This window comes from Canis aureus, chromosome 11, assembly GCF_053574225.1.
Source record: "Canis aureus isolate CA01 chromosome 11, VMU_Caureus_v.1.0, whole genome shotgun sequence".
Lineage (NCBI taxonomy): Eukaryota > Metazoa > Chordata > Mammalia > Carnivora > Canidae > Canis > Canis aureus.
In genome coordinates, this window is record NC_135621.1 from 61,425,444 (window position 1) to 61,453,336 (window position 27,893).

The 27,893-nt window shown below is 37.2% G+C and overlaps 2 protein-coding genes across 6 annotated transcripts in view; one reads left to right on the forward strand and one right to left on the reverse strand.

Moving 5' to 3' along the window:
• VRK2 (VRK serine/threonine kinase 2) overlaps nt 1-27,893 on the forward strand; it is a 215,423-nt gene that overhangs the window by 180,725 nt on the left and 6,805 nt on the right. For 2 of the 3 annotated variants that reach the window (XM_077915472.1, XM_077915471.1), the window contains exons 10-13: nt 8,340-8,454; nt 10,436-10,494; nt 14,276-14,442; nt 19,571-19,732. In XM_077915472.1, the coding sequence (XP_077771598.1) occupies nt 8,340-8,454; nt 10,436-10,494; nt 14,276-14,442; nt 19,571-19,732 (503 nt within the window). The remainder of the gene's footprint in view (nt 1-8,339; nt 8,455-10,435; nt 10,495-14,275; nt 14,443-19,570; nt 19,733-27,893) is intronic. The other variant, XM_077915474.1, reaches the window with a different exon arrangement.
• The window catches only part of FANCL (FA complementation group L), a 110,413-nt gene continuing 94,536 nt past the window's right edge, over nt 12,017-27,893 (reverse strand). For 2 of the 3 annotated variants that reach the window (XM_077915468.1, XM_077915466.1), the window contains 2 exons: nt 15,021-15,148; nt 12,563-13,226 (listed from right to left, as the gene is read on the reverse strand). In XM_077915468.1, coding sequence (XP_077771594.1) covers nt 13,055-13,226; nt 15,021-15,148 — 300 coding nt within the window. In that variant the 3' untranslated portion in view covers nt 12,563-13,054. Of the gene's footprint in view, nt 13,227-15,020; nt 15,149-27,893 lie in introns of all 3 variants that reach the window. The other variant, XM_077915467.1, reaches the window with a different exon arrangement.

Here is a 27,893-nt window from a genome sequence, read left to right on the forward strand (position 1 = left end):
CCAGAAAGCCATGGAAAAGGAAGTAGGAGGTCAATATTGAAAATATATGGTGCAGAGTCCCACTGATGGTTGCTTTGTTCACAATCAATATGGTCAATGCAACTGTACTTTCTTAGTTGCTCTGTCAGCAAGACAAAAAGTCAATTCTAATGTTATGCTAGTAAAAAAATGGTGATTATTGAAAAAGTTTGCCTTTCAAAATCATATTCTTTGTAAACTTTATTTATAAAAGTATTTTCAAATATGCTAAACCATAAAAATAATTTAAAAACAGTGTTGAAAGGACTCCATTTCACTAAAAGACAATTAAACATTTGCACTTGTTAATGGCTGTTGAACTGTTACCCTAAGCTGATACTTTCTGAGGAGTTTTGGTTGGTGCAAACAACTGTATATTATTGCCTTTTCTGTTAAAAGGACCATTGACCATGTAATATAGAGGGCTTGATCATTTTCCAGAGCAATTAAAACCCACACTACTGTAAGGTAAGCCAGTAAAAAGTGAAATAAGTGCGTCAGTTGTATGCCTTCTTTCCAGGAAGAATTCATAGGTTACAGTTTCTGAAATGGAAATTACCTTTTGTATTCCTGATCAGAGTAATAGAAACCACTATTTTTTTTTTTTCAAGAATAGGATAGTTAGAAAAGTAATGATCACTAAGAAATTTAGTGATATTGTGTAATTTTTCACCATTTACATTGTTAATGAATCAATGAGCATTTAAAAATATAGTGGGACATGGCTTTAATTAAGGACTTTAAGAGGCAAATGCTTACTGATATATTTTTCAATTTAAAGTTCTTTGACTCCAAATGAATTTTGCTTCTCGTTTTTGCTGGATTTATTAGTATGAAAGAATTTGCAGAAACTCAGAAGTACTTTTTCATAGCAGTATAGCTAGAAATTCATCATACAGATTCTTAAGCATTGGTCCAGTTATGTTAATGATATTAACTTATGTGATTCGGCCACTTATTTCTATAGATAGCTCTAATTCTGGTCCTTTCAGATTTTGACTGTTGAAATTGCTAAGAAACAACTGTGATTGCAGTATGGAAAGTAGAATTGTCACATGTTAGTTGGGTCAACAGTCAGTCTATGTTAATTCCAAATGCCCTCTATACTCTGTAGGTTAAGGCAGTGATTTTCTTTTTTTTAAGATTTTATTTATTCATGAGAGACAGAGGGAGGCAGAGGCAGAAGGAGAAGCAGGCTCCCTGCTCTGCAGGGTGCCTGATATAGGACTCGATCCCAGAACCCTGGGATCATGACCTGAGCCAAAGGCAGATGCTTAACCTTTTGAGCCGCCCAGGCCCCCCCATGGCAGCGTTTTCATTATGTTATCTTCATGAACAGTTTAAACAGTTTTTTATTTTGTAGTCCATTTAAGGTTTTTCCTCCCCAAATAATAACACATGTTGATGAGTTGGGTAGATTTCACCATGCTGAGTCTCTGAGGATAAGACTAAACTGAGAATGATGGTAGAAAGATGGTATTACCTCCCTGGGAGGACTATTCAGAGAAGTGCCTTTATTACATAATTTTGGTATTTGCTAGAAAGTTATATGCTGTAGTGAATAATGCATTTTTATCATGGGTTTCACAAGATTCTTATAAAAAGTGGATTCCCTTAAATGCATTCAAAATAGAATTTACACTAAACTTCTAGGCATATCTATATCTACACATAGATATCTACATATGGATATGCATACATATACAGTTAACCCTTGAACAACCTGAGGGTTAGGGATGCTGATGCCCCACATAGTCAAAAATCCGTGTATAACTTTTGACTCCCCCAAAACTTAACCACTGAAGTCTACTGATAGCCAGAAGCCTTACCAGATAACATAGTCTATTAACACATATTTTTTTATGTCATATGTATTACATACTGTATTTTTACAATAAAGTAAGCTAGAGAAAGAAAATGTTACTAAGAAAATCATAAGGAGGAGAAAATACATTAACAGTACTGTATTGTAAAAAACTCTGCATATAAGTAGACCCAGGCAATTCAAATCCGTGTTTTTCAAGGGTCCACTATATACACATACATACATGAATGCATATACACACACACACACACACACACACACATGCATAAATACGTACACATAAATATATACATTTGCTGAAATTATAATATGCAGTTTTAGTCTAATATATAAAGTGAAGGGTTTGATATCCTCAAATGTTTGAGTACTATTCATTCCTAATGTTTTGCATTTAATTTCCCAAAATAAAACATTTTACTTTAGGATTTTATTAGAAATGAAATGATCATTTAGTCATATCTAGAAGCCAGAATAAACAGGGCCATAAATCCTGTAGTTAAATGTAGAAGGTCAGATTCATAAATATTCATGTGTTTACTTTCAGTACAGTCACTATGTAGTTTAATCTCAGAAAAATCTTTTCTATACCAGTCCAGCTATGAGATCAAATAAATACTGAGAAAGATAATGCAAAGGAAAACATAAAGAGCAAAACAAGTTATCTCTAGGAAATAGAACCTCCAGTTGTCAAAGCATTTGCTATATGTCAGGTATATCTGTGTCTGGTCAGGTCCAGGGAAATATTCAGAATTTAGTGTAAAACTGCCTTATGAATTAGCCACTTAACAGAGACTGGTAACCTGATCAGACTGTCTGGTTCTCCTACGTTTTGTAGTGAGTATTCGGAAACCAGAGCGAACTCTCATTTTCCTGTGGATTAGTTGGGTTTTCTTAATGAAGGAGTTTGTATAAGGTACCAATCACAGTTTCACATAAGCATTTTCTAGTTCAACCTTATGTAAAAGGAAGGCAGTTTGTATTACTATAAACCAAAAAATAGGAATAGAGATATCTAGAGACGGATGGATAGTTGAATGAACGTTCCTGGGACTGCCATATATCTATGTAAATCGGTATGCTTTTTAAAAATTGCAGTTATTCTTCCAAACTCAATTCTCTTGTATGACCTAAAGGTATTTTCTGAGTGGCTGAAATGCTTCATTTAATGTAAAATTAGAGTAATATACATTGGATTTACCTATCTCTTCTATTATTAATTTTTTCTTCTTCATAAAAACTAACATGCATAAACATTGACATATTTTGGGCTTGTTGCCTGATAATTAAAGAGAATTATATCTGTGTCAAATATACTATTTTAAAATTTGTTACATTCTTAGTAATGTTAAAAAGCAATATTTGGATCAATGTGTGGTATGGATTTTTGTAGATTTTTCTACTCACTGAGGCATGCAGTCAATACCTAATTTCTCTAGAGATATACTGCATTTAACATATTGAGCTTTTTTAAATACTTCAGTCCTCTGCATTGAGTGTATAATACCTGTTTTAATTTGACATCATTGATGACCATAAAATATGATGTCTAAATTGCATTTTAAATGTCCATTTGTTTGTGTAATATATTCAGTATCAAGGAAAGAGACATATACTTTTTATTTTTGCCAATTGCTATGATATATGAAATCCAAGTCTTGTGTTATTTTTTGCACAGTTTCCTTTCACTCCAATCTAGCACTCCAGCTTACAAAATATATGTGAAATAAACTGAGAGTGTATTTTCATGTTACCAAACTTGAGGAAATGATATAGTTTACACAATATTTATCACCTCAAACAATAATTCCAAAAAAGGAACCTATTTTTCAATTATGATATTAAGGTACACCATCAAGCTTGGATCCTGTTAGTAGTCAGAAAAGCATACCATTGATTTCTGTTTTTAGGTAAATTTACTGCTATAAACAGTCTTTGGTCGATATATAAATAAAAAATAATGAAGACACTATTTGTTCTACATGGTATAACCCAATTTTGACATTTAGCCATGACTTTTAAGGCCTTAATGTAGGTCTTGAACTATTTGATTGGGTTAATAATATACATTGGCCAAATATAAGATAACTTTGTGAAATTTAGGAAACAAAATAAGCAAAGGTGAGAAAAACAAACAAACCAGAAAGGGAGGCAAACCAAGAAACAGACTCTTAACTCTGGAGAACAAAAAAGGAAGGGGGTGGGAGGATGGATAAAATAAAAATTAAAAGAACAAAAAAACAAAACAACCCCTTTGCTCTATTAAATAACTTTTCCTAAGATTCACACCGTAGCGTTTCATTAAGAAAAAAACAAAAACAAAAACTAAGACTTAAAATTTTAAACATACTGGGGTGCCTGGATGGCTCAGTCAGTTGAGCATCTGCATCTGCTTTGGGTTCAGGTCATGATCTTAGGGTCCTGGGCTCAAGCCCCATGTAGGGCTCTCTGCTAAGTGGGAAGTCTGCTTCTCTCCCCCGCCCCTTCCCTCCCTCCCTAAAATAAATAAATAAAATCATTTAAAAAACCGGCCTTTGAAAAAAATAAAATTTTAAAGGTACGGAGAAAATAAGAGAGACTGAGTTTAATGCTTTCTTTGAGATATCCTTTTTGAAATGCAATATATTGTGGCCACTGTGAAATTTTTCAGCTCTTTGTCAATCTGAATTGACAAAATGTAATGATACAGGTTACTAGTTGGGAATGAAAGCATACACTCTAAATTTGTGCCATGGGTGGTCACCATTCACTTCTTCAGGTGAGCATCCTGTTCAGATGTTTTCTCCTTTCTTAGGTCATTTCTGGGCATAGCAACTCGTATTTTGGGCATTTCAACCCTGTCTGCTTAAGGCAGAAGTTTTTAAGTTCACTTTATTATTTCTTATTTTTCTTCATACTTCATGTTACTCTCTATAAAAAATAAAACTAAACAGAAAGCACTTTAGGCAAATAATCTGATCCATTTTGGGATTAACACTTACAGTTTCTTTTTTCCCTCAATTCCTATTTCATTCCATTTGGTGAGTTGGCCCCAGAGACTTTTACTCTGGTTTGTCTTTAGAATAAGGACCAGTCCTCTTAAGTTAGCTTCTCCTGTTCTCCTAGCAGCTGGGAAAGACATTCAAAACACTTTATAAAGTAATGCTTTAAGTAGACCCCCTTCTTCATCGAATGAAGTGATTTGAAAGAAATCATTTCATAGAAGGATAGTCGCATGGAAACTTTAGTTACTGCTGCCTCTCAGGACCTGCTGCTGATTTATTCCTTGCCAGACAACCATGCTTGCATCAGTATGTCTTCTGGTGTTGTAAGTGAAAAAGCCCACCTCAGGTACTCCCCCGACTGTAGAAGTACTATGTGTAATGTGATTTAAAGGGTGTTAAAACTAATGACAGGGCAAAGTAATTGTTAATTGAGTGTCGGCTCCGGATTCGGAAAGATTGGGATTTCAGTGCAGAGCTTCATCAAGTTTTGCTTTGTGATACTAAACAAGTTGCTTAACCTCTCCGAGCTTCTCTTATTTATCAATAGGCTTAGTAGTACTTTATACTATTGTTAGAATGATTAAATGAGATAATATAAAAGCAGCTGGAGCATCTGGCACAGTAGCAGATCCACAAATCATATCAGTTGGTTTTATTTTAATTATGCATTCTAGTGTCCACTGTTCCTGGAATCTGCTTTCTAGAAGAATAGATAGAATTCAAGTCCCAACCCGTGCCTTTTTTTTTTTTTTAATTGTTGTTACTCTTGGCAGTACTTTATAATTTAGAAATGTTAAACAATTGAGAACACAACAGGCTTTCAGTGAAGAGTCATTTGCATGGCTCCATATTAATGAGGTAAATAAAAACTAGATGCGAAATTATATTTTAAAACTAACAATGTAGTGTAGAGGAAAAGTATTAATAACAAAATCTTGCCACATTTCTAAGCTGTAGCATCGTAAGTAAAATCTACATAAAAATATACTACTGTTAATGATTACATTAATAATCAAATTCAACTGAAGAATATATTATATATTACAATAAATTATACAGAGACCAAATTCTACAGAAACAAAATACTTATTTCAACTTTCAAATTAAAAAGATTTTTATATTTAGATATTAAGAGTTCTCTTCAAATATAATCAGTTCTTTTTTTTTTACTTTCAGCATTTTATTTTTTTTTCAAATGCACAGGAAATAATAGACTAGTATAATTCCTATCCAACTATTTAATTCCTGAGTTCTATAATTATCCTTTTGTCCTATCATCTGTATTTCGAAGATGTATTTTAAAGTCAGTTAAAAATATATGATCAATTCATTGTGTTAATTACACATTCACATAGATGCTAATGTGGTCATCTAGAATATTTATTTTCAGTGAATTTAACAGGTATTAGGATGACTCTTCTCTGTACAGTAGCTGGAAAGAAGACTTAATCATGGGTCGAGTCTTGGGGTTGAACTTCATTAAAGTTCATTAAAACACAGAATTTTGCATTTGTTCCTCTGAAGGCACTTCAGGGAAAGGTCTCTCTTTCATGGTGGGAAAGAGTGACTATAGGATTTTTTTTTTTTCTAACATTACATGTATTTTAGTGGAAATGTGGTAAAACATTTACATAACTATAGTTATCAATGTATATGTGCAATAAAAAAATAAAGATGGAAAATGTGATAATGTATTTTAATTAGGTAAGATCAAACTATAATAGTGAAGTAAAGTTAACTCTCAAGGGGCTATTTCGAATGAAAACCAGTTTATGAAAGATTGGCTTCAGAAATCTAAAGGACTTGTCCTTACTTTTACTTACAGCTTCCTATCAAGTCATCCCTCTGTTGGAGGAGGGGGGAAGTGACTGGGAAAGTTTATTCCACTTTCTGATTATTTTTCCTCAGAGGGCCTCTTGTGTGTAGCCTGTGTCGTCCAAACAGGTGCCAGATTTTTTTTTTTTTTTTTTTAAATTAGAGGATGTGAAATTTTTTTTTTTTCAAGTGGTGGTAACCAGGAATTGCCATAATGGAAAAGGGACTTGTGAACACATCTGTACAAATGGAACCATTCCATTATTAGTGGGAGATTTATGACTGAAGAAATCAGTACCAAACAGCGTGGTAGAGATTGTGTTTTTATTTTAATAGGAGAGCCAAGTCTTGCATTAGGACATTGTTGAAGCTTGTGAAGAAAGCAAACGGCGCCCATGGGACTGTAGCATTCTGCTAGATTGAAGGGCCTTTAATAATCCAGTGCTCTAATAGCAGTTAAGATAGCCTACGTGTAACGGCTAATCTTGTCTTCTGCTTTTATAATAACTTGTGTATGATCACCAAAAGTCGTTATGATGTGCTAGCCGCGTTCTTCTTAATAGGCGACTTTTTAAATTAAAAACAAAGTTTACTGAGTGACTTTTCAGAGTTTATTTAATGAACGACAATAAAATAGGATACCTGTTTACAGCAGGTTTAACAGCCACATATTGCACTTAGGAGATTTTATATCCCTGCACAGATGAACATTCAAGTAATGGCAGAAATGTAAATACCAGCCTATTGTTTTATAACAATTTGCAGTGGTTATAAAAAAAAATGAGTTTATTTTGTGGGATCTCGTTAATGTTTTAATCGTTATTTCAGTAATATTTGTTCTACTTTGGCTTACAGTGGACTTCATTTGTCTTGTCTTTTCACAGTAGACGCTTTAAAAAACGCAAAAAATCACGATACAATTAGTCTGTAGCACCGAGTAGTTTGATAGAAGTTATATTTACGGTGGCCTAAAAATGCTCCCCTGTATGTTTTTTTTTTTTTTTTTTTTTTTTTTTTGATGAAAAGCCATCCTGCTTTAAACCCGGGAAGCCTCTGGCCGGCTGCCCCCGCACACCACCGCCGCGCCGTCAGGTGTCAGGTGTCAGGTGTCAGGTGTCCTGTTGGCCCAGACTCGGCTCAGGCTGCTTCTCTCCCTAGTATCTGTAGGCCTTGAACCTCATGCCTCCGACAGTTGAGGTTTTCTCTCCTTCAATCGAGAAATCTTCAGCAGGGCCTGTTTTTTAGTCCTGCACACTAGATGGCAGTTTTGTCATATTCTTCCGGCTGCCGGAGCTGCTGGGCGAGCGGAGCAGGCCGGGCCTGCGGCTGCCGCGTCCTCTGCGCCCGCAGGGTCTCGGCGTGGCCGGGCGCCCCCGGGGCCTCCTGCCACATATGGCAGCAATTTAGCCGCAGACATTTATTTCTTTGTTTTACTGCTCGGCTCTTTGAGAAAGTGTCGGTGCCGGGCTGTGGGTTGTCTGGATCGTGTCAGGGGCCGTGGAGCTCAGGTTCCCGTGACAGGCCAGGCCGCGGGAGGCCGCGGGAGCCGACCCTTCTCCCGGCGGCGGCCCGGGCCCGGCCTTGAGGCTTCCGTGCAGCTGCGCAAACACGACGCCTCTGGCCCTGCGGCCCGTTCGGGTTGCGTCAGGGCGCTGGGCGCGGGCCCGGCCTCACGTGTCTCCCGCCGCTTCCTCCCGCAGCGCCGTCCCGCCGGAGTGACCTGGAGACCCTGGCCTACTGCCTGCTGCGCTGCTGCGCCGGCCGCCTGCCCTGGGAGGCGCGGGACCCGGCCGCCGTGCAGGCCGCCAAGACCAGGTGCGCGCCCTCGGGCCGGGGGTCGCGGGGGGTCGCGGGGGCCGGGGGGGGGGGGCCGCGGGGGCTCGGCCGGCGCTGGGGGCCAGACCGCCCCGCCCCGCCCCGCCCCGCCCCGCCGCGTGCACCGCCACTGGGGAAGGTTCCAGAGCCGGGGCAGCCCGGGCCCGCGGGAGCAGCCCTCTCCCGTCCCCCGGCGCTGCGTGTGCCACGGAGCGTGTCCTGGTCCCGAGGGAGGAACCAGCAAGGCTCGGGGACGCACACGGAGGGTGTCCACCAAGGCCCGGGCCTGCAGCGCAGAGGGCGCCTCGGGTGCCGCGTCCGCCTTCTCACCCGGAGTCGGCCCGCCCGAGGCCCGGGTCACCCGCGGGGCAGCGCGTCCCCGACTCCTCCCCGCCGAGGCCCGAGGAAGGCCGCCGTGCGCGGCGCAGAACAGCCCGGCCCCGCCGCCCGGAGGCACCCCGGGGCGCTGCGCCCGCAGGTCAGGGGAGTCGCGGCGAGGGGCAGAGGCCGCGGGGCCCGGGAGCCAGGCTCACCCCGGAGGCCCCTCGCGAGCTCCCCTCGCCCGCGGGCGCGGCCGGCAGGCACCGGCGGTTCCGCGAGGCCCCCCCGGCCTGGGAGCGCGAGCCCCGGCCCCGTGCCCGAACCAACACGTTTCTAGAAGTCAATATTAGACTTGCCTGATCAGTTATTTACGGCGGTGATTAATGGTCTGTATTAACCGACATTTTTCAATATACGGGTCACGGGCAAAGCACAGTAACGGGCATATGTAAACAATCTTGATACCCGGTTTTTCACCTCGGTTCACCTCATTTGCATAATGTGCTATATTTAAAAGATTCGCGTTTTAATTCTGAAGACGCTACGTATTTCTTCTTTTGATAAGACTGACTCCTATGATCTGATCCAGTCTTTAATCAATAGACCTAGATGGATGCTCTCATTGTAGATGTCGTAGGACCGTGCCTACGTGGGTCCATTCAAATAGGATACGGTGTCGTGCAAAATAATGAAATCTAATGCCAGTAAGCATGACCTCCATTTACATTTTGGGGACCCTTATGTGTATCTTCTTTTTGATTTGAGTACTAACCTAAACCTATAAACCGGTAAAGCTAATAATACCTGATGAAGTTTATAATTAAGGTAACCTATAGACATTTGTAAACTCCGATGGTAAGTATTATATGATCATAATTCATTCGGCCCGCTAAGAAGGCATGCGCTGAGTGTCCTTGCCTGTAGGGCGTGCTTGCCTGTACAACCATGAGACCGTATCCGCCCCGTGCCCTTTATTTTCCTGACGTAGGGTGCCCTTAGAGCGGTGCATTTACTGTTGCAACTCTGCCTCTGCCCGAGTTTGCCAACCAAACATTCATATCAATAACCTTAGTTGCATGTTTATATATTGGTGGCTGAAGCCACTTCAAAGAATTGTACTTGTTCAGTAAAACACCGGAAGGGGTTAGAATAATGCCTTTTCTTGTTTGCTTTGCTGTGTGGATATTTCTTGTAAACCTATTTAATCACAGGATAGCATAAAGCACTGCCCAAAGGAGAAAAGTGCACATAAATAGGGAAATAATTTGCCCCTCCCCGAGGGTGAGCACCGGAGGGAAACATCTCCTGAAAAATCCTGATACAATTTTCTCACGTATTTTTTCTTGTTTTTAAGAAAAAAAAATCATGATAATGTCCCTGCTTCTGCGTTTCTACAAGCACGGACTATGAATTAAAGCATTTACACTGTAAATTTACATTTAGTTTCTAGGTGATTGGTAGAAAATTGGTCATTGAGAATTGAGGGATCTCGCCCACCTCCACTTACCCTCTTGCCCCTTACAGGTGGGTGAAAAAAAATATTGAAAGGCATAATATGGGTGACCCGCCAACACAGAGTTTGAATTTTGTTTTCTAATCAAAACAGTGAATCACAGGATGGTAAACAGATTTCATTGTGTATCACTCTATTTTATTTTAGTCTGTTGGATGAGCTCCCTGAGTCAGTGCTTAAATGGGCTCCTTCCGGAAGCTGCTGCCGTAAGTCAAATGATAACTTCCACCACCTTCTCCTGTATGATTTACAGGTCATCACATCTGCACATTTGTCACTCTTGTTTCACAGCTTCTGCTTAATCTACCCGCTCCCATCCCCACGGGCAGGAGAAAGTGCTGTGCACCGGGTTACTAGAGGAGAGAACGTTTAGATCCTCTCTGACATTAGAACCCAAGAAGGCTGCAAGAAAACACTGAGGCCATGTTCTAGGCTTTGCTGACTGCAATTTTTTTTTATTTTTATTTATTTATTTTTTTTACCGGAAGGGAGGAATCATACACAGGTTTAGTAGTCAGTTATATCTAGTACTTTCAGAGTTGACGTTCTGATGTTGTCCACCTGTACATAGTTGAAAGGAGATAAAGTCGATCTAGGGGAAGACTACTTTCAATCGATAATTTGAAAAACCAAATCATTCAACACTTGAGTGCTGTTTAGACCTGGGTTGCACTCTGACTAAACAGCCAGCAAAAAAAAGCAAAAAAAAAAAATACTTTTGGATTGGTGAAGGCATATAACCTTGGGATTTGAAGGTATGTTTCATTAAGTGGTTTTTCTCTTTCAAGTTAGTATGGATCTTCTTGCAATTCTTTAATTGACGGTATTATCAGTAAAAATAGTAAGTCAATTCACAATTACCCAAGTGCCTGTCGTTTGCATATGCATGCATGGCACATTGTTCACCAATTTAAAAAATGAGTTCGATTGTCTTACAGAAAAGAGCTGGCTTGTGCTGTCAGGCTCGCTTTTTCTCAGAGACAGATAAGCAGAATGAATCTTGTTCTCTCTCTCTATTGGGCAATCTCAAAGTTGGCTTTTAGCTGACTTACGAAAGTGAATGTGTACGCCGACCCCCTAGATGAGGTCAAATAGCATCAGTTTCCATCTGAGAGTTTAAATGGAGAGTTAAATTATCTTAAACTTCTATTTATAGCCCATCTTTGACAAGAAACCAAAATGTTCATTTCCATGAGAAACGAAAGAGGAACAAAGCAGTTCTGCTTTTCCACCTCCATTCCCCAAGTCCTAAGGCCGCCCAAGTGTGAGCCTCCTGCCTCCCACTTTCTGGAGTCCCTCTTCTGACGGAGGGCACAAACCCGGGAGTATTCTCCTTCAGGGTGGATGGGTTGAAGGATGAAAGCTCTCCGTTTCTGTAACTGCACTGAGTAACTTGGTCAAAATGCCAGTCTGCCTTTTTGGCTAATAGGCTTATTGGCATTTTGACCAAGTCATACAGCTTATGTTTTACTCAAGAGGACAGCAAGAGAAAGAGATAGGAGATGTCAAAGAAAGTTTTCTCTGCGTATCTCCCTTACCTTTTCTGCCCCTCAGGCACAAAAGGTGACTGTTCGGTTCAGTATTAGAAAAGAAAGCCCTGCTGCCCTGGGTTGCACAAGTTAAATGCTTGTGGGCCTGTGTATATTCTGTGATACTCCTACTACTGGAGATGAGATCCGAGTGATAACAAGAAATGACAAGAGTGCCAGGTTCTCTGTTTTCAGTACAAACCATTTATTTGAGCCCATCCTATTATTTTATAAAGTGCAGATTTCTATTTCTAAAGCACAAAACATTGAAACTTTAATATTAACCAAAGATCTCTTAGTTGGCTGTACTTAGGAGTGAATACTGCAAGCATGACAATTAATCCGATTTATAAAAGGTTTGTCACTAAGGCAATTTATGAAATAAAACCACCAACAAGTTTCCAATACACGCGTCCAGCTCAGTGTGATAATAATAGTTGCAAAAGTTTCTATCTCCTGAAATGATAGTAATGATATTTAATACTTCATTAGCTTAAAAGCAGATGATTCAAGAATATCATAATTTCATACTACTCAAAGCATTTTGTTTTATAGCTCCAGAGATATGCTAGTAAATTAAAAAGTATACTTAAAATAATAAATCCAGATCTTGGAAGGCTAGCATTTAGAGCGGTAATACATCACAATAGTCTAAGCTTCAGGTTGATAATAATGAATTTATAAGAGGTGGCTTTTCTTTTTCTCTCTTTCCAACCTCCCGGATACCTCATTTTTCCACGCCCCAGACCCACGAAGACTTTGCAGCACAGCTGCTGGCAGTTGGTGGGGTTCCAGGAATCTTCCTTTGTCTTCAAACCATAACCTGTGAAAATTTTCCCATCACGTTAAGCTCTCTTCTCCATTTGGGATATTTTGGTTAACAGAACTGTAATAATATATACCAAACTTGGTTTACCAATCCCGAAAGAGCCAAAGAACAACAGAATATTTACATGAAGATGGTAGTGAATGTAACTTAATCTTTATTCTTTTTGATCATCCCTTCAGGAATCGGATGCCCGCACTGGGCATCAGGAAACAGGAGTTACAAATGTGATGAAGCCATGCCATTTGCTAGTTAATAGAGATCTGGTTGATTGAATGTTAGATAACAGAATGTGATAAATTTTACAACATTAGAGAAGGAAAAAAGTAGGTTGCATAATTGCCACAGTATCTAAAAGAAAAAAAAAAAAAAAAAGAAACCAAAAATAAAAAACCCTGGAGCCAAGAGTTCTCATTTTAGCCGCAGTAGCCTTATGTTCCTAGAACATAGCTGCGGATAATAGGGTATAAAATGGTCACCTTGACTTTCCATAGGGGGAAGGGGACTGTTCCTTCTGGAATTTCTTCCCCCTTTAGGGAGTGAAAGCCAGTGTCTGCAAGTTCCCTCTTGAATGGAGGTGGGCCTGGAGGGGGAAGGGAAGGATTAGGAAGTCACTCCTGCCAACCCACAAAGCTTCCCAGATTTTCCCCGCCACGGGGATATAGCAACTTAGTGAGAAAGTAAGAGGTACTTATGTCTGCGTGAGTAATACGTTTTTGAAGGGGAAAAGCTTGTAAAAACTAGTTTTTGGAGTATCTAAACACCTCTCCAAACAAAGGAAAACATCCTGGATTTTAAGCAGTATATGGTATTATTTACTTATGTCTTGATTTTAGATTGAAACTCCACCTGAAACAAAAATGCTAACCACATCTGTTTAAGGAGTGATGTTTGTTACTAATTCTATTTGTATTTAAAAGGTTTCTAGTTCATTTTTTTGGAGGGGATTACTATATAGTTCTATGGAAGAGATTACATTAAAATGAAAAAAAAAAAAGTAGCAACATCTCATCCTTCTGCTCTAAATCAGGAAGACAATGCAGTGAATGCCAGGTATGGAGGACTCGAGGGAGCCAAATGACCAAATTAGTCATGGCTAAAAACCTAGAATTCAAGGTCATTTCTAAATGTACTGTTATAATCTTAAAATCAAAGCCTGAATTAAAGTTTGCAGTGATTTTTTTTTTCTGTGAAAGTAAGGAGGTTTATAATAAGTTACACTTGTTTTTAACTGAATTTTTAAAACTTTAACATAAAAAAAGTATGAAGGTATCTGGTCTATTACATTATTTGTGTAGTTCTTAGTAATTGCACTCCATAAATCAAAATCATTAACTATAACTTTAAAAATTTGTGTCCTTTGATAAGATTAGTAAAAAATAAACATACAAACAAAGATATGTAAAAAAAAAAAAAAATAACCAGTTTCTCCCATCTTGTCAAATCTCTGGGGTGACTATTTCAGTCATTTTTCAATATCATTTGAAAAATGCTTTTCATCAAAGGGTTCGTTCTTAGCTTCTTCAGGATGTGTGTTGTGTGCACGTGTAAGAGAAAAGAGGTTTTGATGATATTGGAGCCTTGACAATTCTTGCCAATTATAACTTGTAAAAAAAATTTAACACTTCACAGGTGAAATAGCCCAATATTTGACATGTGCTCATAATTTAGCATATGATGAAAAGCCAGACTATGAAATGCTCAAGAAAATTCTGAACCCAGGTGGGATACCTTTAGGACCACTGGACTTTTATACCAGAGGAGAGAGTGTAAATGTGCATACTCCAAACAATCAAAAAGTAAGTAATTTGGTCCCTGGGATCCTATGATTTACCCTCTGTGAAGCTTTTCTACCAAATGAAGTTGTTTGAGGTCTCAAAAGGAATCTGACAACCCAGTTTCTTGGTTATTATATGCAATTCCTATTTCTCCTCAGCTCCAAGAAATTTTGTTGAAAGTTCTTTTGACCTGTTGTCTCTTAAAGAAAAATAGTAGGATCCATGGCCTATTTAGTGTTCTATTAAAGAAATAAGGCAGTGACTGATGTCACAGAGTTATGACCGGGGTCAGGTTAAAGGCTAATCTGACTTTACTCCTGAGAACTTTTATTTGCTGCTTCTCTTCAGACTTCCTTAGTCACTGCCCTCTGTTTTTGCTTACCGGTTTGGCCATAATTTGGTGGCAATCACAATGATATTCTTAGATTTATAACCAGAGGACTTGTTTGTACTGATATTTCAGTCTACAAAAATAACCTTTCGGAAAACATTTTTTTAAGTTACACCTTCTCTCCTTTACTCTGTAATCTTCCAACTGACTCACATACATCAACTTAAAAAAACTGAACTTGAAACAACACACAAGTATTAGGACTCACATAGCATTTCGTAGAGGGCGGGGGAGACTCGAGACTGCTGTGAGGGCCCTCACTGGACGGACAGCCAGATGCCCAGGCCTTCCTTGATGCTGTCCATACACACAAGATGGGGGCGGGGGCGCTTCTTCCTGATGCGTGTACAATAAGGTAGAGGGTCAGGATGCCATTCGTTTTTAATATTTCTTATGAACTTTGGATCATCGCAAGTGTGCATGAGCCAAGAATGCAGGATGCAAACTGATGTGACTGATAGGCTGCGAGATGAATGGTGAGTCAAGTATCAGTGCACAGATGGTTCTGATTTGCTGAATTTTGTAGCTGCTGCAACTGAAGACATAAAATATCCTTCTAGTCATAAATTAGCTCTTTGGAAGCAAAACCTTGGCACCAGAGCTTTACAACCTTCAATTAGTAGGGAAAGAAGTATTTGAATGACTGTGGTATTGACATCTGTAGGCCTGCATAGTAATCATTCCTAATAGAAGAGAATATCTGTTTGAGGAGGTTTTGCATGGCTAATTAACTACCAGTGAGAATATGTAATTTTTTCATGATCTCCTGATTGTCACCTTTCTCTCATGATACAATTACATTTTATTGTAGCAAATGCCTCACAAACCAATTGTCAGCACTATTTACGTATTGCAGAAGGCAGAACAAAAGTTCATGTTTAATAAAAAGCCAGTGGATTTTGATCTTGGTAATTACTGAGACTTATTTTAACAGTTTTATTGACTTTTGTGTTTTTATCACTTTTGCAACAAAACAAAGAGCCATTTCCTTAACATAGTATTTCCCTTGCAATAATGGTCACCACTTAATCTATGCTAATTTAAGTAGATTATTTTTCCTTTTTTGTAGTTTTTCAGTTTCATAAACTTAATTGAAATATAAAAGAAGCCATTTTAAAAACTGATAGTTATATCCTCTGATGTAAAATTCTAATTATTATCCACCAGAATTTTCAGAAGGATGTTTGTTGTGAAACCATTTTTATATGCAGAGAACAGAACATAAAACATTTGTTCCAGTGAGCCTCAGTCAAAAATATTTTGTTCTTCCCTTTTTATTAGAGCACTTTGATTATGAGTAAAAAGAAAACACTAAGAATAATGTGCATTCTTAAGACCTTAGTTAATTTCTAATAATATGACCAGCTCCAGTGGTCATAGACAGTAAGGTGATTTGGAGATATTTCCACAGCAGATGAATTTTTATTGAATAATGCCTTTATTTCTGTAATAGTTAAAGTGTGCAAATATATTTAATAGTCATAATATAAAAATGGGTTCACCATGTGGCTAAACCCAGAGTATCTCAATTTTTATTTTTAAAGTTTACAGATTTTGTAATGTTGCAAAAACCAAGCTTGGAAATGTTTAAAAAGCAAAATATGACAATATAAACTGTCCTGTAGTCCCTTCCCCTGAATGTTACAAGTACAGGATAGCGCAGCTGATTGCTTCCGTAACAAAAATCATTTTCGGTCCAGAATGAATATCAATCACATAGCTCCAGATTTCTCTTTTTAGTCATAGAATCCCTTTTTAGTAACTAAAAAACATTTCCTGTTACTTCATACATGGTTTACTCTAGTTATTTAACAGAATATTGAATGAATTCTGGACTTACACTTTTTGGACAAAGATAATTAAAAAGGAGTCAGTAGACCAGAAAACATACACAGTTAGATAAATAAAATATTTTTATCATTCAGTCAGTATTCCAAGAAAAGTTAGGATTTTTTTTTTAATGTTATTTCCCTCAGTGTAAGTGGTTGTGCGTTTTAAATTTAGCATTCCTAACAAAAATACGTTTGGTTAGGTATTAGAAAATAGCATATCACCAAAAGAATCTTGGCAAACTTACAGCATCTTTTTGCAAAAGAAAAATGAGGTATTTTTCCAATACTGGGTTTTAGTAGGCATCATAAACTGTTCCTTGTAAACTGAGCCGCTGCCTTGCACAAGTCCTCGAATGCTGTTACTGGAGTTAAATTGGAAATGAATTTTTGTCAAGACAGGGGAGACATTGATATTTTTTTCCTGAAAAGCAAATCTTTTGGGGCATTTGCCTCAATCAAAATGATGGTCTGTATGGCTGAAATCACTCCTTAGTAGCTCTGATGGCTCCTGAGGTAACACTGTCAAATTAGAAGAATCTATCATCAGGGCTACCACAGTCTATTTATGCCTTCCACTGGGATTTAATGTCCAAAATTCACTGAAGGAAACCATATTTCAGTAAAAATGCTTATTGAGGTGAGCTAAAGCTCTCGAATTCCCGGATGAGAATGCTAAAGCCAAGTTAGAAAACCATGATTATGGAAGGGCCCATTCAACCCTTGAATAAGCTGTTTCTTCAGGAGACAGTAGTGGATCCTTTTATCTCTCTGTTTGTTAGGATGCCTGCATCCATATTGTAATAGCACAGACACGTGGGCGTAATGAGCCACCCATCCTTCCTAAGTGCTCTACCGGGGCAGAGGAGTAGCTGTAGAACAGCTGTCCTACATTTCAGACAAGTAAAACTTTGTCCTTTCATTTACTCTAAATCTGAGATTCCCACAGCAAATCCAGGGGTGAATATATCATTATTGGTTATAGTAAACTTTGTATTGAACTTAAAAATTCATAAAATTCTTTCTAGCTTTAATTCTCAAAGTACTTCTATTAAACTTGTCTTCATATTTATATTGTGTGAGAAAAGGAGAATATAAATTATCAGCTCTGAGCACGTTTTTGACTTCCTGAATTTTGGGAGACCAGCGTATTCCTGATTTCTTAGAACACTGTGAAGTGCCAATGGAAAATTAAATAAAAGGTACCTTATTTGAATAGCCACTTTCTTGAAAATGACACATATTTGGGCAATATCATTTTATTTGATTATGTGAGATGCCCTGTTTCCTGTACTACTTTTATGTCTTTGAGGAAAGTTTTACCTCTGTTCACAATTGAACAGAGGTAAAACTTAATCATCCCATTTCACTCTTACCATTTAAAAGTTTCCCTAGAAATAGGAGTTTTTTCATAAACTGGATATCATTTTGTTTATTAGCTAGAAGTGCTTATGGCAGCATAATCTAACCATCCGGCCAATTGACAGCAGATCCAGTAGGCATCAGCTCTTCCAGAAAGCCTCTCAGAGGACTGAATATATTAGATCAAATTTTGTTTGTACATCAGAGGCTCCCAGGCCAAAACCTGTTATACCTAAAGTGCCTAGCATCCAGGAGGAATTAAAAACCTCAATTAATATCTCAACTAATCCTTTATATCATAAAACACAGTTTTACAATGATTGGCAAGCCAGTCTTTTATTGTGTACAACGGCCTTGGGAAAGCCTTTGCTTCACACTAGTGGTATGATGAGCATTTGTCACCAAAGACGACGTCAGTGGGAGAGTGACTCAGAAGGTGGTTACACATGAATTTTCCCAGTAGTTTGGGAGAGTTGAGTGGTGAAAATAAAGAAAGCCTGAGTGATGAGGGAACAATTCCAATTGTCAGGTTACTGAAAAGCAATGGCTTTGCTATCCTTTGAGAAGCTAGGATCCAGGAGGAGGGGCGAATAAAGAATGGTGTTGTGACAGCTTAGACCTAGCCACAAAACACCAGCATATATTAAAGGGAAGGAGTGAACACATTTGGCAAAAGAAGCTAAAAATTGAGAGACTACAAATTAAGGCTCTGCTTGCCCAGCCTATGTAATTCATTCTCCGTTTTGGCACAGGCTACTCCATTATTTCCCCTTGTGCTGTTCCTATCTTCTGCCCCCTATTTAACCCATGAGAAAAGGTGATGGCACTTTCAGCTGCTGTAAACATGAAGCTGCTGAGCAAATACTTCACATAAGGGTCTTCACTGTGGCTTTCAATCTTCCAACTCTATTGTGGGATCTGCCCTTCTATTTCCGTGTCTACTTCAAGGTTATTAAGAGTCAGTCATCCCCCGGGTAGCACCGTGGTGTGAAAAAGAAACCTTAGAGACAGCAGGCTTGTTGTAGAACTTAACCTCTGATACTGGTACAAGGTACTAGGTGACATGAACTGTTACTCACCCGCTCAAAGGTTAAATTACCTGTTTAAAAAAGTAAGCAACATCATAAGCTCCTTTTATACGTTCACATTAATTAGGCTCACTTCAATGATAGAAAACTAAGACTCTAATTAATAAGAATTTAAACTAAAAAGATGTACTGGATCCACTCCCAGCAAAGGTTAATAATGAATTCATGTGCAGTTTTAGAATGTGACAGTTTTCTGTAAAAATGCCGTTTTCAATAAGCAAGTTATCTGTAGAGATAATTTCTAAAGAGCGTACAACAGTGACACTAATTTTAATTGGTCTTGTAGTATTGATGAGAAAGAGTTTGGATCTTGCCAACTCCTATATTCTTTCCATAACATCCATTTGTTGCTTTCCTCTTTATTTCTTCCTTTTTTCAAAGCTTGGCAAGTTTAAAATTTTCAAGAATCTGGACATGAATGTATTTTTCTCTACAAGTGTCAAAAGTTTTCTTTATACATTATTACTCTCTATCAACAGGTTGTTCCTCGAAAGGCTGCAACAAAGCAAGTCAATCAGATGCAAAATAGGTTAATAGAAAAAAACATCCATAGTGAGAGAAGTGCTGAGTCCTGCTTAACAGGGAGAAAAGTGCAAAAAGAGGAGCCGCTGACTGGATTGTTTAACAGTGAGACAGCTCAGGTGAGAGGCTTTTTGTTGTTTCTTTTTTCCTTCATGTTACATTAGAATATGCCCTTTGGGAATAAAGACGTTTTATTTTCTCCTGAGGGCCAAGGTTGTATGGTTTGGTTAAATGAGAAGGGCAGAAAAATATCCTATCCAGTGGATGAAATCAAAGCAGCCGACACCAGTCATCATAGAAACAGAATGACAGTGAGCACATTTGCGTACAGATCTGATTTCTTTCTTTAGCCTTAAGAATGTAATGAAGTGCACTTAAATTTTTTATGCCATCTATGATCCATTAGGGACTCTTCACATATTCCGTACTCTTACATGGCTTCCTCCAATCTCACCCTTCTAATCAAATATAAGTGGAGAGTTTCCCTGTCAATATGGTTGTATTTTAAAATGATGTATTTTTTACGTTAGTCGATCATTTGGTTGGGTGTAGTGACTTACCTTTAGCAGAGGACTCATCCAGGCAACAGCAAAAGTCTTTCCTGATCTAACCCCCCCCCCTTTTTTTTTTGACAAGAAGCAGAAGCATACAATGTATATATATCTTTTGTGAAAATTTTTTTTTTCCAAAATGACCAACATTTTATGTGATTGATAACCTGTCATTTTCCCCAACATGATTTGAGGTAGTTTAAAATATAATAGGATATTTTAATGGCCCCTCATCTTCTATCTCCCCCCACCCCCTAGATCGGTGTATCAGGCAGCTGGGATGTTAATCACCAAACAGAACACTGAATTTGGCTTTGAACTTTTTGGCAGCCAAGGCAAAAATTAGATGCGTAGAAGTTGGGCATTTCTTAATCCAATGAGCAAGTGTATACGTTTATCCACGGAAGGCTTTTTTAGTACTAATGAGAATCTTTTGCAGTTACAGTTCCCACCTTATAAAATTATAGACAAATACTGCTTGGTGATAAAATTTTTAGATCTTGAATGTTCGTTTTCAACCCTTACTGTCCACCAGAATTACTTATATATAGAAAAAAAAAAAACTTATATATAGAGATAGGGAGGGATGATAAAAAACTGATGCCCAGGTTCTAAGCAAAGATTCTAAGCAAAGACATTGATTTATTTCAATTGGGGTGGCACTGAGATACATGCATGCAGATATTATCATTCCAGAAAGCTCTTTGTTCCCTTTCTCAGTCAGTCCCTTTACTCCCAGGCAACCACTGTTCTGATATTCTGATTTTCATCACTAGGCTCGTTTGGCCTCTTCTAGAATGTCAAAACCATGTAGTCACACAGTATGCACTCTTGGGTCTGGCTTCTTTCACTCAGCATTGTTTTGTTTTGTTTTAATTCATCCATATTGCTGCATCTATCAGCCATTTGTTCTTTTTCTTGTTGAGTGGTACTCCATTGTGGAACTACATCATAATTCATATATCCGTTCTCGTATTAACAACACCTGGCGGGACACTGTGGTGGCTCAGCGGTTAAGCATCTGCCTTTGGCTCAAGGCACAATCCTGGAGTCCCTGGATCAAGTCCCACATCAGGCTCCCTGCATGGAGCCTGCTTCTCCCTCTGCCTGTGTCTCTGCCTCTCTCTCTCTCTCTCTCTCTAATTAATAAATAAAATCTTTAAAAAAAACAAAACAACAACAAAAACGACACCTGGGCTGCCCCTGGCTCTAGCCACCATGAATAATAATAGTTGCTATGAACATTGTGACACAAGTCCTTCTATGGCTACGTTTTGTTTGTCCTAAGAAGTGGAACTGCTAGCTCACAGGGCAGATGTATGTTCAGCTTTATAAAAAGCTGACAAATACTTCCATTCTATACTCCTACCAGTAATCCTAGATCCTCCCCAACATTTGGTTTTGGTCTTTTTAATTTTAACCATTCCAACATACGTTATCTCTGTTGATTTCAATTATCACATGCCTGATAATAATTTGAGCATCTTTTCATGTGCTGACTGCCCATTATCTTCTTTTGTGAAATGTCTTGATCCATTTTATGTGGATGATTGTCTCTTTACCACTCAGTTGTAGGAATTCTATGTACATCTGTATTGTGAATATAGTCTAGTGTGCAGCCTGACCATTTATTTATTAGTTATCTTCAATGAGCAAAAACTGTTATTTTTATTTGAGGTTCAGTTTATCATTTTTTTTTTCTGTAAAGAAACCTGAGAAAACTTTGCCTATCTCAGGGTCACAGTTTGCTATGCATTTTTTAAAAACGTTTATAGTTTTAGCTTTCATTTCAAGTTTCTGAGCCATCTCAGATCATTCTTGTGTATGGTATAAGGGGTTGAGATTATTTTTACATGAAAGAGCCATTTGTCTCAGCACCATTTGTTAAAAATAGTTTCCTTTTCCTAATTAGTTTTGTTGGAGTCTTTTTCAAGTCAGCTAATAGTGTAAATCATGGTCTGTTTCTGGACTCTCTTCTGTTTGTCCTTACACCAAAACCACACTTCATCAATTACTGCAACTTTACAACAAGTTCTGAAATAGGTAGAAGTCCTTCAAACATTTTCTTCAAGAATGCTTTACCATTTTAGGTTCTGTTCCTTTCCATAAAATTTAAGAACCAGTTTGTCAATTTCCACTAAAAAGCAAATGGAATTTTGATTGCAATTCTGCTAAATCTAAAGATCAGTTTAGAGGAACTGAAGATCCCAGCAACACATTTGAGTCTTCTGATGTATGAAACTGATACTTCTCTCCATTTATGTAGATCTTTTACTTGTCTCAGCAGTGTTTTATAGTTTTTAGTGTAGATATCTTATACATTTTCCATTAAAATTATGTCTAAATATTTTACATTCTATTGTAAATATCATTTTTGCATATTGACCTTGTATCTTGGGATCTTTCTAAATACACTTTTTAATTCTAGTAGTTTTTTTTGGTAGATTCTTAGGATCTTTCTACATGATCATGTTTGTGAGTGGAGTTTTATTTCCTCCTTTCAAACACGTATGCCTTCATATCTTTTTTCATGCTTTATTACACCTGCAGTGACCTCTAATACTATATCCAGAGTGGGCATCCTTGCTTTGTTCCTGTTCTTTGCTGGAAAATACTCATCCCTTAACCATTAAACATGATGTTAGCTTTAGGTTTTTCCTAAATACTCTTTATTGGCTGAGGAAATTTCATTGTAGTTTGTTGAAAGAAAATAAAATTTAGGTCATGAATGTATATTAAGTGTTTTGGGGGGGATCTGCTGATCATATGATTTTTCTCCTTTACTAGAATAATGAATTACATTGATTTTTGAATGTTAAATCAACTTTTTGTCTCTAGGATAAACCCCATTTAGTCATGATGTGTTGTTATACTGAATTCAATTTGCTATTATTCCATTAAGGGGTTTTTTATATCTATATTGATGAGAGATACTGATCTATAATTTCTTTCCTCATATCCTTGTGTGGTTTTGTTTTTAGGTCATTATATCAGTTGGAAGTGTTTATTTTCAGGAAATGTTTTACTAAGATTTCTCTTTCATAAATATTTAATAGAATTTAGCAAGAAAATCATCTGGGTCCAGAGTTTTATCGTAGGAAAATTTTTAATTATGAATTTAACATCTATGATGAAATCATTAGATTTTTCTTTTTCTTGTGTCAATTTTGGTAATATGTGTCATTCAAGGAATTTGTGATCTCATCTAAGTTACATTTTTCAGTACTATGTAGTTCATATTATTCTCCTTTTAGCATTTTCAGTATCCATTTTGATGTCACACTTTTATTCTTGATAATGGTAACCTTTCAGTTTCTTTTTCCTTTTTTTTTGTTGGTAGTCTAGCTAGATGCCTGTTGTTTTTATTGATCTTTTCAAAGAACTGATTTTTAGATTTGCTGATTTATCTACTGTTGATTTTTTTTTCCTATTTCACAAATTTCCATTCTTTATCATTTCCTTCCTTATACTTATTTTGGGTACTCTTTTCTTTCAAGCTTCATAAGGTAATAGCTAAAATTAATTTTAAACCTTTTTTTTGGGATCCCTGGGTGGCGCAGCGGTTTGGCGCCTGCCTTTGGCCCAGGGCGTGATCCTCGAGACCCGGGATCGAATCCCACGTCGGGCTCCCAGTGCATGGAGCCTGCTTTTCCCTCTGCCTGTGTCTCTGCCTCTCTCTCTCTCTCTCCTCTCTCTCTGTGACTATCATAAATAAATAAAAATTAAAAAAAAAAAAAAAAAAAAAAACAACCTTTTTTTTTCCTAAAATATATAGTGGAACACCTGGGTGGCAGAGTTGGTTAAGCACCTGACTCTTGGTTTTGGCTCAGGTGTGATCTTGGCCTAGTGGGATCATGCCCCAGGTCAGGCTCTGTGCTCAGCAAGGAGTCGGAGAGTCTTTCTGCCCCTCCCCCAATCTTGTATGCGTGCACACATGCTCGCTCTCTCTCAAATAAATCTTTTTAAAAAATAAAATAAAACTATACAAAATTTTTAAGCAGTGCTTTAGATGTAGTCCACAAATTTTGATATGTTGTGTTTCACTGTTGTTCAGTTAAATATATTTTCTAATTTCCCTTGACTTCTTTGATCCAGTGGATTATTTAGAAGTATGCTTTTTAATTCCTAAATATTTTTGAGATTGTCTTTGTACCTTTTGGTTTCTGACTTCTAATTTAACAGTTATTATCAGACACATATCCTGTATTCTTAATATCCTTTAAACTTGTGTTATGGCCAAGTTGACCATCTAGTGTGGTGAATGTTCCTTGTGTACTGCTAACAAATGAATACTCTGAAGTTTGCCGTTTACTATTTTAAAATGTTATTAGGTTGATTTTTTGTCTTACTCAAACCTTCTATATCCTTACTGTTTTACTTTATTTTGTCCTTCTGTTGAGTCACGTAATGACAAAGAAACGTTAAGTCTTCAACTGTAATTGCACATTTTCCTATTTTTCCTTTAGTTCTGTAAGTTTTTGCTTCATGGATTTTGATGGCTCTGTTAATAGGTACATACAAATTTAGAACTGTTACATCTTCCTGGTGAAATATCTGTTTATCACCATGAAACATCTTCTGTCAGTATTCTTTGTCTTGAATTCTACTTTATCTGATTTGGTTTTAACAATTCCAGCCTTCCTATGATTAGTTTACATGATATATCCTTTTCCATCCTTTTATGTTAATGTTTTGTATTTTTTTAAAAGATTTTATTTATGTCTGAGACAGAGAGATAGAGAAAGGCAGAGACACAGGCAGAGGGAGGAGCAGGCTCCCCACAGGGAGCATGATGTGGGACTCCATCCCTGGACCCCGGGATCATGCCCTGAGCTAAATGAAGGCAGCGGCTCAACTGCTGAGCCACCCAGGCATCTCTATTTTGTATTTTCTATGTCTTTGTGTCTGTGAGTGCTTTTGTAAATAAGTGTTTGTCTTGCTTTTTTCTACAACCTCACAAAACTTTTAATCTGTCTGTTTCCATTTAATGTAATCATTGTAGTTAAATGTACAATCACTGTTTGATTTCTTTTTGCCCTCTTCATTCTTTGTCACTTTTTACCTCCTTCCTGCTTCTTTTTAGAGTAATGAAGAATTTGTCTTTCATCTCTTCAATTTTAAACTATACTGCTTTGGGTTCTTTTTTAGTTTCTTGGTTTTTGTTTTTGTTGTAGTGGGTACTTTAGTTCAGCAAGTTATGGCCTATGGGCCAAATTCAGCAAGCCACCTATTTTTGTAGTTATATTACAACACAGTCATACTTACTCACTTACATATTCTCTTACATGTTGTCGATGGCTACTTTCATGTTATAGTGGTAGAGCTGAGTAATTGTAACACAGACTACATGCCCTAAAAATCTGAATATATTTGCCATCTGTCCTTTAAAGAAAAAGTTTGCAAACCCTTGCTCTCAAACCACTCTAATAGAAATAAAGTGAAAGCTACATATGTAATTTTAAAGAAACAGGTGAAGTTTTCTTTAATAATATAGTCTGATTGAACCAATATCCAAAATATTAGAATTGTAATAAAAATTGAGACATTTTACATTATTTTCTTCATATTAAGTCTTCAAGATCTGGTGTGTTTTACACTAACAGCACACCTTAATTCAGACTAGCCAAGTGTTCAGAACACTCCCAAGTGTTCAAGTCATATGTGGTCAATGGCTACTATAGTAGCATAGCTCTAGAAACTACAACATATATCTTTAACTTATCATACCATAGTCTACCTTGACTAATATACCAACCACTTCACATATAATGTAAGAACCTTATGAAAACACATTTCCATTTATCCCCCATCCTTTGTGCTATTGACGTCATACATTTTGTTTTTACGTATATAATTAATTCCATAATACAGTTACTGTGCTTTAAAATATCAGTTTTAGGGGTACTGGGTAGCATCTAGTTGGTTAAGTTGCTTCTCCCTCTCCCTCTGCTGCTCTCCCTGCTTGTGCTCACTTACTCGGTCTCTGTCAAATAAATAAAATATTTTTTAAAAATTAAAAAATAAAAATCTCATTTCAAAGAAATTAATGAGGAAGAAAAAAAAGTCTTAAATATCCCCATATTTACTGTTGTTGGAATTCTTCAGACCTTCCATAGATTTGAGTTTACAACTGGTTCTTGGTTTTGAAAATTATAATGTGGTTATTAAGATGATGTCACTGGGGAATCTGGGTGAAGGGTACACAGCAGTTTGCTATTTTTTCAATTTCTGAGTGTTGCAATTACTTTAAAATAAAATGTTAATATATTCAGAAGTAAAATACAGTTCCAGCTCTCCCCACACCAAAAAAAAAAAGGTGAAATAAAGATATTTTCAGACAGATAAGTGATAGAATTAGTTTCTAGGAAACCTATACTACAATAAATATTAAAGGAATTTTTTTTTGTTTTTTAAGATTTATGTATTTATTTTAGAGGGAAGGAAGAGAGAGCATGAACGGGAGGCGGGAGAAGGGCAGAGAGAGAGGGAGATAAGCAGATTCCCCAGTGAGTGGAGCACCTAATGCAGGGCTTGATTTCAGGACTCTGAGATCATGACCTAAGTTGAGGTGGGCTTTATTTCATTCTCCGTAATGCCCTCAAGGTCATGCCCTGAGTGTTGCATGTTATCTATCAGTAGTTTAGTTCATTCCTTTTAATTTGGTAAGTAGTATTCTAAAGTATGGATGTAGTGTTGAAGGGTATGTGAGTTGTTTTCAATTTTTCACCTTCCACCTTTTAGTATGATGTTAGCTGTAGATTTTTGGTACATGTTCTTTATCAAGTTGATGAAGTTCACCTGCTTTTCTAGGATATTAAGAGTTATGAATGAGTATTGAATTTTATCAGGTGCTTTTTCTGTATCAATTAGTATGAGCATATGATTTCTCAAATGTCACAAAATCTCATTCGTATTTGGTAGCTCTACAAAAACAGGTGGTGGGCTGGACTTGGACTGTGGACCACAGTTTACCTGTAGTCTATTTCATCTTGAATTAGCTTTGATTATTTGTGGTTTTCTAAGAATCGGCCCATTGTATCTAAGCAGTCATATTTTTATGTGTAGAAATGTTCATAGTACTCCCTTATTTAATCCTTTAAATGGCTATGGGGTCTGTAGAAATATTTCTAGATCTTGAGAGTTTATCAATTTTATTGGTTTTTTCAAAGGATGAGTTTTTTCTTTTTCTATTGTCAATCTCCCTGATTTCTTTTTGCTATATATTTTCTTTTCTAGTTTCTTGAGATAGTAACTTATGTTTCTAATTGTTGAATTGAGACTTCTCTTTTTTTCTAGGTATTTAATATATAGATTTAATATTTAATATATAGATTTCACATCTAGCACTGTTAGCCAAACCTTATATACTTTGATATATTTTAATTTACTTCAGTATGTTTTTAAGTTTATCTGAGGTCTCTAACCCATTCTGAAGAATGTTTTTAAATTTTCAAGTGTTTGTGGAAACTTTCGTATTCTTTCAGCTTGATTCTTGGTTTATTTTCCTTTTCTTTTTCTAGTTTAGGTGGCAGTTAGACTATTGTTTTGAGCCCTTTCATTTTGTCTATGTAAATATTAAATGCTATGAATGTCTTGTTAAGCCCTGATTTAACTACATCCCATAAATCCTTCTGTATTGTATTTTTGTTAAATTTTGTACTTTTTCATGAGACCTCTTTTGATGCTTTGGCTATTAAGAGTATGTTAATTTATAAGTATTTGAAGATTT